The 12,767-nt window shown below is 37.1% G+C and overlaps 1 protein-coding gene across 1 annotated transcript in view; it reads right to left on the reverse strand.

Moving 5' to 3' along the window:
• Positions 1-3,166: 3,166 nt before the first annotated feature.
• Positions 3,167-12,767, reverse strand: part of CDC14A (cell division cycle 14A) — a 66,479-nt gene continuing 56,878 nt past the window's right edge. Inside the window, 1 exon segment of the mRNA XM_075098243.1 lies at positions 3,167-4,938. Coding sequence (XP_074954344.1) covers positions 4,909-4,938 — 30 coding nt within the window. The 3' untranslated portion in view covers positions 3,167-4,908.

The following is a 12,767-nucleotide window of genomic DNA, read 5'->3' on the forward strand; positions in this document are numbered from 1 at the left end:
CTCGCTGAACGCAGCTCAGTTCTGACTTCTCCCTGTAAATCCCATCCTCATCTGGGTCGGAAGATCCTGCTCGGCAGGAGTCCCCCCGCCAAGCACAAGGGAGGACGTGCAGCTGAGGGACTCTCGGGCAGGTTTCAGTCATACAAGCTGCCAGGTCCGGAAAGCGCAGTTCGCAGTAAGCATCCAAAGAGCAGCAGCGTCCAAGGCAGGCAGGTAGCGAGAGATCCCACAGACGGTAGCTAGCGAAGGTGGGTCCATAGGGAGCAGATGGCTGTTAGCAGACCAGAGCACGACTGAGGATTCTGTAGCTGTGAAAATGCCAAAAGCAGCAGCACCTTGCAATCGGCAGCAGGAACGGCAGCAACTGATACAAAGCTTTGCAGTTTCTCCTGTGCCACAGTACGTACACTGTATATCATTCCAGGAAGATTCAGCCCTTCCACTCTTCATGAATTATTCAGCAGATTTTCAACTTGTTAAATCAAGAAGAAAAAAAAAAAACCCAAACCCTATCATGCTCCAGAAATACTGCAACTACAGTCTGACTCTTTTCTCTCTGCCTTACCCGTTTCCTGGTCTAACCCATTTACACAACTTCCATTTGCAGCAAGCTTTCAAACCGGTATCAGTCACTTCTGTCTGAAATGCAATCCATTTACTGTAGAAACTCCTCTGCTAGATGCTCACTTAAACTGATTTTTTTCTCATCTTATTTTTGTTAAGAGAAAGCGCACTGTGCTTCTGCAGGCTTCAAGTTAATTTTAGAACTGGTCTATAACAATATACTTTCCAAATGAAATCTTTCAAACATGATAGATACGCAGATCCTTGGTGAGACAGTACTTCTTATTTGAGGAAGCTGGTCCTCGATCTACATATTCTGCATTTCTTCATAAAACTCAGCCCGTCTCAGCCCGCAGGAAATCCCGCATCACCCACCTGCCGGAGGCAAATGCTGGTGCCAGAAAGAACACAGATAAACCAGAACCAGCAGCGTAGCGTCTCACACCACAATTAATTCCGTGCACGAGTTCCCGCAGAGGTGAATGACAGGTTCTTGGGCGGACTAAAAGCTGGTTGAAGAGTAGGGCTTAACAGTCCCTTCCCCAGTGGAGGAGTTAGCAGTGGGATTCTCCCGGGAACTCTCGCATGCTTTACTCAAACAGGGACAAAATGTTAGCTGTCCTTATCCCGGACAAGATTTCATAAGAAACTGAGTAAAAGAAATTACATTTCCTCTCAAAAGCTTTCCAGAAAAGGAATGCCGATTAATTTTGTGGTGAGTTTAGCAGAAACGCTGCTTTTACAGGTGGGTTGTACGTGGGCTACAGAAGTATGCAATCTCAGCCCGTAAGGTGTGATCTGTACGTTGACCAAAGATAGCGGTATAAGGTGGGTTTAGATATTATTAAAAGCGCGATGCTAACAACTGAGCATACGAAAATAATGTATTAGGATGTAATTATAGTTACAGGGTAAATTCTTTAAGATAATGAAGTTAATTTGTGTGGGTCAATGGATTATTTTGTTGCAACATGGCTCATCTTTGATTCGGCAGAAAGGCTCACGTTTGCAGTTGACAGGACTATTGATCCAAGCGTGGATTTGTTACATGAATATCTGTGTTATTTTTTAATTAATTAGATTGCTCATGTGCTTAAGGTTGAAGACATAACCTGAGTGATTTACTTGATCAGGCCCTTAATTACCATATTTTTTGCCTGCTGCACTTCACAGTGTAGATCTAATCAAGTGTCAAACCTTTTGAGGCCTTTCATTGTTTAGCTGTCAGTAGAGAACGGTTATTATAGAAACTAAAATCCTCCTCTTTCTGCAGTACTGTAATTGAAAAATATTCTCTAAATCTGTAACAAGAAATATCTCCCTAACCAAAAAGCTTCAAAAAGCCTACTTTAAAGAGATGATTAACAGTTTCACAAGGCATTAGCCACAGAATCATGGGCCCAGTAGAGACCCCTAGATTTATTTAATCCATCCTTTCGTGTTTATCAAACCTCTTTTTAAAGATCTCATGTGCTACGGCTCGTTCTCCCAGAATGTGTATTTATATATGAAGCAACAGAAATGGTAAAGTTCAGGGATAAATGAGCAGAGGACACGAAACAAATTTCTTAAAAGCTACAAGGCTCTAAAGACCTCCCTTATCTTTCTCTGTCCCCAAATGTGGTGTTAAGAAGCCAATTGCTACAGAATACTCCCTATATTTATCATTCATTTTTAAGAACAAAAAACGTGTTGTATATTAGCTGGCATTTACTGGATTTCATATATAAATCCATATAAGTTAAGTCTAGGAAAAGGCTAAGGGAGAGGTTGAGGCCTATGTACTAGAAATGTTTTAATTAGCTGTTCTTCCTTTCTGTTTACGCTACCCAACCAAAGCAACGTCCATTAGTTGTCTGAGTGTAGTGGCAGAAGCCTTTTACTGTGTTTTTAAGATTAGACTGTCACTAGAATTTGGGCAACTCCTAAAGCATCCAACTCAACTCCTGGCTTTGCCGTTCCCTGGGAGCGGCTGCGTGACAGTTACAGACTGCCCACCTCATCTATTGCAGTACAGACTTACCTGACACGAATATTGAGCACCGTGGATAAATAATCATGCAACAAATGCAACAAATTTGCTGAAAATCAGTGGCAGAGTTAAACAATGTTAGAACCATTTGTGACTAGATTTTAATGGAATGGAGGATAAAAAGCTAAATGAAAGCATGATCTTTTAGGTTCTTACGGACAAAGACCCTGCTGCTAGTGAGACTGAGAATCCTGTTGCACATGCAAAAAAGACAAGGTGTAATATACCTTTGTAAACAAGGGTCCTTGTCCAGCAAAAAAAAAAAGTTACATCAATTCAGACACAGCTTTTAAATTATATTTTGAAATATAACCTTTGCATCATAATATCAACACGTTAATTAAATATTTGGTGTTATATAAAGCCAATACAAGAAGGTTAGCTAGGGAGGTCAGTTATAAAAGGTACCTGTCATGCTAATGTCTTTTTGCAATGTCATCTTATTTATAAACCCATTACGTGCTTTAGAAGCAAGAAGGTGATTTTGAAGAGCTGCTCTTCAATTAGAGATCTAATCATGTTAGTTTACATCAAGGGATCTGAGTAAGAAAAGCCAAGAAACAAGGAAGCTGGCTGATGTAGGCATTTTATTATCAATTAGCTGTATGTGTATATATATATCTACATTTCAAAATTAAACAGTATTTATTAAGGAAAACTATTTATAACAAAGTACATGATGAAATTATAAGAGGTAGAATTACCTTACCATTAATCTATAATTCATATACAGTATATTGTATATATATGCACACACATATGCTACTTCATGTGTGTATATGTTACATATACACAGTTGTGAAAAAAGTACAGTATTGCAAGTAATTTTTATTCAGTGATTTATACAGCTGCTCTCAGTATTGCTTATTAACACTTTCAGTACAACTTTCCATAGCAACTTGTGATCTGATCTTTTTGAAAAATAACCGTAGCACTTCATCTTAACTTCAGTTATAAAGCATTCAAGGCTGACAACCAAGTTTTATTTTCAAGTTTCCATATAGACATTGGAAAAACTCACAGGCAACAAACCTGATTTGGTTTTGTCATCTGAATTAGTGGAGAATCAGGTCCCCACAGCTTCTTACATTTGTTTGCTTGCTATGTGCTTGTGGAGTTCTGAAAATTTTACAGGTGGTCTCTAGTACTTCACTGTAATACCGCTTCATCCTGAGTCACATTCCTAACCATGCCTGATTAAACCGTATGTTAAAGAGCATCTTTACTACTGGAAAACATTCCGTGATACGGGAGGTTATGTTAGCTGTATGTTTAACAGTGTTTTCAAATTAAAAAGTTCATGAAGCATCCAACTGGTAAGTGAAAATTTAATAAACTTCCCACATTTACCTTAGTATTCTAGTGAAGCTGTACACATACTGCCAATGGCAGGTTAAACACATGTAAGTGAGCAGCGCTACCAAATTCACTGTACGTACATGTTCTTACCAACCTCAGTTTGGTCTGCCTTCATTTCTGCAGTATATATTGCATAGCAAAATGTAACATTCTACATTGAAAAGAAAAAAAACATTCCTTTAAGACAAAATGAAATAAAGCGTTAATTGTACAACTGAATCATCTGTTAAATTTCTCTTTGCAACGGAAGATGTAAGTTACATTTACATCTCAACAAATATTTTCCCTTTATTTTTCTTTCATAGTGTTTCCTTACGAAACATTAGCAGCTGAAAGTGGGAAGCAGACTGTGAATCAAGTGCTTTCAGTTGACAGTGTGATAACTAGTCTCTCGCTAGTTAGACTTCCATTAAGTTACCGGAAGATCAATTAGTGAAAAACTAATTACATTAGGCTTTTAGCAATAATGGACCCATAAAACAAGAAAAACCTCTTGTTGATAAAAAAATTTTCATCTTTGATAAACATGTAAAAATCCTTTAAAATACACATTTTTGTAGCAAAGAAGTGAACACTAAATTAAAATATATTCTAATTTTTACATAATTTTATATAGCTTACCAAAATATTCTCTTAATACATACTTTAACACTGTACACAAGTTAATAAACATCTTCATGAAACTTATTAGAAATATATTCAAGCTGTCTCAGCGTTAAAAATTTAAATCTGTATATAACATGGGGTAAAATAATTCCCGTAAATCAGTGCATCTGCAGTAGTCATTAACAAGAAATTTCTGCCTGTTAAGAAGTCTCCTCTTGGTGTTACGGTTTTAATGCATTTTGTATTGAAGATTCCTCCGCTGAACAAGCAGCTTCCTTCCTCAAGTTCTCCTTCATGAAGGACTTCGATGTTCAGAGCTCAGCAGGTTTCACCAAAGCGGCAAGGCCTTAGTACTGAACATACTCAGACTGAAGGGACTGTGCAGAGAAGAAAAAGGGATTAAAAACTCACTGGGGAGGTTACACTTGTATATAACATGCATTTTGCACTTAAGGAGTAGAGGAAGGACAGGAAGAAGAAAAATAAATGGAGTCTTGGTGGGGATCCGAACCTCTGCATAGGTAAAGATGAATAAAATAGAAGAAACTCAAAAACTGGACACAATAAGTCCATCAACTTTCCTGTATCTACTGTTACTTTTCCAAATCAAATTCTAGGAATTCTTGAAGAAAGTATTACAAGTCCTTTAAAACACCACCTTAAAATACTTTAAAAATCTGTTGGAAGAACATGATTGCAGGTACTATAATCGAATCGTTTCCATTTGTCCTGAATGAGAACCAAAGCGCTACTGTAAAAGACAGAGCACACTTCAGATGTTCATTCGGGTACTGACATAGGAAGCATATATGGTGTAGCTAGTTACTGAGAAAAACGCTGCAGCGGTACAATTATGCACATGAATAAATTTATGTATGATTACTAAAACCAGATGAAAATGAAGCACGGCAAATTGTTCATCTGGATTATCAAGCAGTGAGTGTAATTAAGAGGAAAGCATAACCTGGTCTACTCTATTTACATTTCTGGTTCTATTGACGTCTAAGGTTTTATAATAAAGTAATTAATCAGTTCAGACATCACTCAAACATCTTATTACCTCCTATACAGACACGTTTGGGAAATCATTCTGATGCATAAAAAGTCTTATCTGAGAGTGCTCTTCACTGTACAAGTACGGTTATAAACAAATACCAAATAAAAACCCCAAACCATATTTTCAAACCGCATCAGTTGGAGAGGACTATTGGAGAACAACATGAATCCCAAGAAAGCTCAGAACCTTGGAGTCTTCTCTTCCATTTCCCCACTATTCCTAACTAGTCACTGTAGAAATGCTCTTTGGCATCCTTAGTGAAATCCAGTCCTAAAAGGACAGACCAGAACCATAAATCTTTAGAGCTCTGATATCACAAACCCCCTTTTTTTCTCTATCTTAGGTCTCAGTGTGCGTTTCCACAGTTGTATTTTAAATGCATTTTCACATCTTTAAGATCTGAGACCATCTGGATATTCTTTCCTAGGTTGAAAAAAAAAAGTGCTGTCAGCATATAAAGATTTGAAAACTACTGAATTAAAGGGTCTCTCTTTAGTATTGAATGGATTCAACATGAAGGGTATCATTTTCATAGAAAATACTTTACAGGTAAACAGATGTAACAAGCATTATTTCATTATAGGCTCAGAATCACCGTGGAACACACAATCATAGAAGTTTATTTTTCCCCACTCTGTTTTCTAATAATCATTCTGGATTATTAGGTTTGGTGAGAGCATTTGTCAAGCCATTTATTACACGTGTAAGAGTGAGGCAGAAGGAACAGCCCTTCATTAACGAGCACTTCAAACTTCTGCTCTCTTAATGATCCTCAAAGCTGTCTCACTTTCAGAAATGTAGTTTAACAATCAGAAAGATGGTTACGCTTAACTAGAGCAGTATTTGAAACGGATCCCTCATGCTGAACTCCAAGTAAAGTTGATTAACAAACAAAACAATGCATGAAATTTAATGATATACTTTCCTATGTTGTACAGTGATAGATTACTTTAAGCTTGGACAGCTGAAAGGTGACCGGAAAGCGCTGTACACTTCTGGTGATCTTGGGAACGTCTAGCGTTAAGTTGACAAGGGACTATTAACAGCAGCCCTTTACTTAGCAAACAGTAGTAGCCAGGAATCCTACCTCATAATTTAAATAAACCATACATTAAAGATTCTGAAGCTTAAACTAAAATTCTTAAAATTGTTAGGAAGCCAGGTTAAAAAAAAAATAGGGGAAAAAATTAATGGTGACGTCTAAAAAGAACAAATATCCACGCAGCACAGATTGCTTAGAAACAAGATAGCATGTTTCGTTAATTTTCATTACAGATGGCTAGGCAGGGTTTCTTTTATTTATTTTCAGATTAAGAAATGTGTTTTTCAGTGCGTTCCTACCCTCACCATAGCTCTACTTCACACAGCAATTCCTAATGTTTCAAAGCCTTTTCTGAATGCAGGGAAGAATTAAATCTAAGCAGCTTTTTTCTCAGATTAAGATTAATTGATGTGACTTCCCAGAAAGTTCCTACCACTAAAAACATGGTGACAGCTGTAACAGCTGAGCTGTTGTAAAGTATACAGGCTGGTTTTTGAGTTTGAAAATTAAATTATAGCTGGCGAGGGTTGCTTTTACAGTTCAGTAATTTGTGCTTTTAAATCTCTCCACATTGTCCAAAGAGACTGACTGTAGTATTTCAAAGCCTGGGATTGTGATTCCCCCCCCCCCCCCCCCCAATCTTTTGAGAAGTTTTTTTATTTTAAAATTTACATTTCTATCTCCTATTTGGAGTGACTCGAAGTATGGCCTGTGATTCTGAAAGCTTTATTAAAAATAAAAAGCCCCAATCCACCTTTACAAGTCATATGCAGGTATTTAGCAAAATTTTATTTAAAAGAGAGGTAAAAATAGATGGAAAAAACCAAGATTGACTGCTGAATTGCAACACCAAGAGTATAAAATCAATTGAGTAGCATCCTCAGCGTGTACTCCTACAGCGGTCCCAGGCAGTGTCAACCTTGGCATTTTATACCCAAGTATCAGACATTTAAAGGAAGAGCTACTAGTTAGATAGCTTAGCCGGAGTTAATGATATTGAATGAAGTTCATGCTGAAGCAACCACTTTGATCACTACCATTTATTCTTCAACAGGAGGCACAGAAAGCCTCCTGGAAGAGAAAATAAGCCACAGATCAGACCGGGCACTAGAACTGTTTTCGCCTGCATTCAACTTCAGGGCCGAGTCAGCTGTAAGTTCACTTTTAAGAGGAAACAGCTCTCTAGCATTTAGGGCTAGCTGCGAGGACTTGAGCATGCACTTCTTCCAGATAACTGCAAAAAGTATTTTAAGTTTTTTGAATTGTGCATCAACTCTCCCAAAACATTGTCGCAATAGGAGTGTTGCAGCAGGCCAGAATTACCGTGAATGCTCAAGACCCACTAAAATAAATCAGGATATATTATAGGAAATGCAGACGCACTCGGATTGATCCTTGAGCCTGCTAAATACACAGATCAGTAAGATGCACTAGTGTTTGTCTCTCTTTTTGCAAAGGCTGTCCTATATTCATTAATGGTAAGTTCTTACTATGAAAAACTATTCTACAAGTATAAAGATCATGTATATGCAATTTAAAATACTGCTACATTTCTCCATTTTTTTAAATTTTTTCATCTTGCCAGTTTCCATGACAGTTACAGAAGCAAAAGGTGACTCATCTTAAGACTACCCAGTTATGTACTCCTCAATAAAAACACATTTTGAAGAGTGATATTTGGATTTTGAACTATTGTAAGAACAAAGTAAAAATCTTGGTGTGGTAACTTAAATATCATTACACTCGATACAAATATTTCTGCAAGTTATAACTGTGAGAGATTCTGTTTAATCCCAACATCCAATATGTAAAATTTGAAAATAAAATAGTTGTTCTATTTGGCTAGAATGGCAAGTTGCCTGTTCTATGAAAAATCAAACTTTTATTCTAGTTCATCAGTGTACAACAGCATAAACATGATAAAAAGCAAGTGGATTATAAGCTTATACTGATGAAGAACAAAAAACATTAGGGAAATATATGTGGCTGACAACAACAAGAGTCATAGTCATGGTTATTTTTTGTTTGTTTTAAATTGAATGTGGAACAGTAAGATTAGTACATGTCTCCTTAAATGTTTCATTACAAAACAGAGAAAAAGTATTGAGTAACTTTCTTTTCCTAATTGGGGGTGGGGGGGTGGATTTTGTACTTGCATTGCATAAAAATGAAGTTCCCAATTTCCTCACTAATGAGATTAAAGAACATTAATTACAACCAAAAATTTACTGTCCTGAGCATCTTAAAGTGCTCCTGCACTACTCGTGTTGATAATTAACAAGCTTAGAAATAAGAGTGACAAGGTGATTTTCTAAAACAGAGTACCTATACGAGTACAGATGGTTAGCTTGGTATCTAACTCGGGTAAGTGAGACTCTGCAAACAAAAAGAGGAGGAATATAATTCGTATCACTGAAGAGTTCTTTGCTGAGATAAGTTAAATGAATAAACATAACCACCAGTATATGTAATCGACTTCTGACAGGTGCATTCTCTGATGTGCTCCAATTAGAAAAAAGTGCAATGTAATACAAACACTTCTTGCAACAAGACTGAGATGTGGCTGACAAGGCTTCCAAGTAAGTTCAGCATCTAAAGCAGTGAAGTGGAAATCAAACAGAATTCTCTCTTTAACAGAATTCTGCTAGAACTGGTATTAAGGCTTGATGCTACTCCATATTTTCTTTTGCTCATGAGCTTAAGACCACCGATGAGTATCACCAAAAGCAAAAGAGCTGGATGCTCAGTGGTTGAAATGGTAAGACAGCACAATCTTCCTTTGTTGGTTAATTGGTCCCATTATAAAGAGGGGAAGAAAAAAAGGAGGATGCTTTTATAGACCCAAATGGAGAATTCCACATTAAAAAAAAAACAGGGAATGCAGGACATTAGACTAAAACACAAGTCAGCATCTTGGATGGCAATAACTTTTTTTAACTTATTTTTTTCCTCCCCATGAACTCCCAATGCATCACAGTCACAGAACCTAACACAAGCTATGGAGTTATAAGCAGGACAGCACCAAGTAGCAGCTTTCTGGGCCTGAAAGATGAATGAGTTGAGTGTTGCATCTACTTCTTGATAAAGGATTTTCAAAAACTAAAGGATTTTAATACTTTCCAAAAGGTTCTCTTAGCCAACTTAGCTTATAAAAAGACAATCAAGGTGAGATGACTAGCGTGAAATATCTTCATGACAAGAAAATAAGGCAATAAAGGACTATAACAGTGACATAATAAAGAGATCCAGCAAGTTTCAGATAAAAAGTTAAATGGTTTTAAACATGACTGTATTCAACCATTGGGACCAATTATCAAGAAAAATTATATTGTCTTCAAAATAAACCACCATCAAGATGTATCTATATTAGCCAGTAAGTCAGAGGCTCACTACCAGGCAGCATGCAGAGATTAAATAATCAGATGATCTACTCTTGTTTTAAAGACCATGACATCGCAGTAACTGCTCTTGACTCAGTTGGGTGTAAAACGGGTAACACTTCGTTGCGCTCCCTGTGATTGCAATGGATGCACGGGGCCATACGGGCCATTTCAGAAACCCGTGCAACATTCAGGACAGGTTTGAAAAACAACTTCCAAGCAGGAAAGCAGTTTAACCATTATCATATAGAAATCAGATTACTTTGCAGGTAAGTCAGAAACCTGTATTTTGCTACAGAGACTTCGCATGGCATGATTCTTCGTAAGAAACGGTGCTTCTCACATCACAGTCATAAAACCCTTTTTCTTTTACTCTCCCAGAGGAGACTGGCCATAGATATCATTTAAAGATCTTGCTGTATTTGACTGTGTATAACCTTTACTCAGCAAATGATATAAAGCTGAAACTTGTTCAAAGGTCACACCTTCAATGGGTTACTAAATCATTAAGATAGGTAGGGAGAAGATTCAAAATGTTCATAAAACAGGAGAAATATGCATTCTAGAAAGCTACTACACAAATGTTTCTTGTTCAGCCTTTAACTTTATACTATGCCTAACATATTTCATTTAAGTCACTGTTTTAAGTCACTTAAGTTTTATTGCAAGGGAACAATTCCTTTCCCTCTTTACCAAGATGCAATAGCTCTAGTCCCTCTCTGATGTCAAGATGGCTGTTCACCTGTGCATGAATTGCTCTTTTCCTCCTCCTTAAATGCAGCAATAATCAACACTTTGCTTTTCTCCCCTTTCCTAGGTATTTTAGTCACCCTTCTCCAAGAAGAAAATATGTGCTACAATATCAGAAGAGACAGTCATGCTGTAAATCCAGCCCTTCTCCCCACATATATTTGGGGATTTTTTTATGTCAATTCTTGAAGCTTTAGGAAATTAAATAGAAACATAGTGCTAACCCAGAAATCTGTCAATATCAAGACATAAATAAGAAACAAAGTGTTAACCATTACTTAATTTCTTAGCCTGTGCTTATGGAACAAGCCCGCTAGCTTTGCTTTTGCTGTTAAAAATTATTTGTAGCATAAAGGTAAGGCAAATACATTTCCAAAGGAGATCGGTTTTGTATGTTTTCAGTCAACCTGTTAAGCTGCTTGAGGAAATGTGCTGATTGTTCCTCTAAAGGTTTATATTATCATTTGGTACTCTTGTAACTTTTGGCCTGCTGTGAATAATGTCAGCTTATTTTCATGACTGAGCCACATTACAGTTATAAGGCATTTCTTCCCTTTTATGTATGTCTGCATAATACGCAGCTGTAACTAGAATATGGGAAAAACTCTAGGAATTGCTGCTGGCAGCATATCATTTATAGATCATACCATAGAAAAGAATGGGAATGGGTTGACCTTCCAAAGAATTATTGTTCAAATATGCTAAATAAGACAATATTGAAGGTGAGAAATAAAAAAAATAAAATCAGACCCTTTACCACTTATTCAGATGATTGACTGCTCTCTACCATTGCTGGTGTATTGACTTTGGTTCCCGTATACTCAACTGGAGCCTCTGTCAGTCCTCCCGAGGACTGAGCTTCTGTAGGTGTGTTGGATAAAAGACTGGGAACACCTACAAAGGCTGACTTTCAGAACTGTCAGAATTCATGAAGAAATGAAAGACTCACGGATACTACTCAGATTAAACATCCTCAGCTTGCTATACAGCTTTTCACGTCCCTCCTCATCTCTACGCCTGGAGGAATTAAACCAAATTAATTACTTAAACAGTTCTCTTGTTCTAGAGCTGGTTTCATCAGAAGCAAATTGAGGTGGTTTCTATATCCAACTTGAGAAAAATCTCAATTATATAGAGTTTACCTCAATCCCATGTAGCGGGTAAAAACAGCCAAAATAAAGAGGTAAAACAACTTCAAAAAACTGAAAGGATGTGGCATTATTCAAAAAGCCCCTTGCAAATAAATTGCTGCTGATGTTTAAAGTAAAATTTAAACTCAATTCAGAACACTCCATGATCTTAAGATGACAGAATATTAACATTTATTTCCAAATAAGTTGTAGTGGATAAGAAGCTAAATGTACTTTCAAGCAAGGAGTCTGAAAGCATCAAGTATTTTTTAGAGTTGCTTTTGGTCAAGCACATCCTCACACGGTAACTCTACTCCTTTTCCAGTAGAAGCATCTATTGAATTTATGAGAATACAGAATCAAAGTTCCCTCAAGTAACTTCATTTTCAATGTACGTTGTATACACATTAGGTTTCAGTCATACACGCAAGTCAATTCCACAATGGAACAATGACGATTTATTTCCTACTGTCATCTATCTTCAGAAAATGCAGTTCATACTCCCAAGCTATAAACGTGTGGCTTCCGAACAGTAAGCAGTGCCGCATATGAGCTGTTAACAAGAGGGTAGATCCCCCACTTCTTCAGGAAAAAGAGAACGCCACCCGTGAAAGATCTTTTCGGTTGACATCCTCGTTACATGCAATGTGTGTTTTACTGTTTTAAGAGAGGGGACTCACCATGCTCAAAAACAGTAGCAGGTATAATGCTAAAGCTTTCCTTATACTGAAACACTTTATCTGTGGTAAGGAAACAGAAAAGAAAGGTGTAATATTCTGAAGGTAATTTTATTTCCAGCAGCTAAAAAAATAAAAATCTGAAGTGTCAGTACTCCGAAACAGAGGCT

The sequence above is a fragment of the Phalacrocorax aristotelis genome, chromosome 6 (genome assembly GCF_949628215.1).
Source record: "Phalacrocorax aristotelis chromosome 6, bGulAri2.1, whole genome shotgun sequence".
Taxonomy (NCBI): domain Eukaryota; kingdom Metazoa; phylum Chordata; class Aves; order Suliformes; family Phalacrocoracidae; genus Phalacrocorax; species Phalacrocorax aristotelis.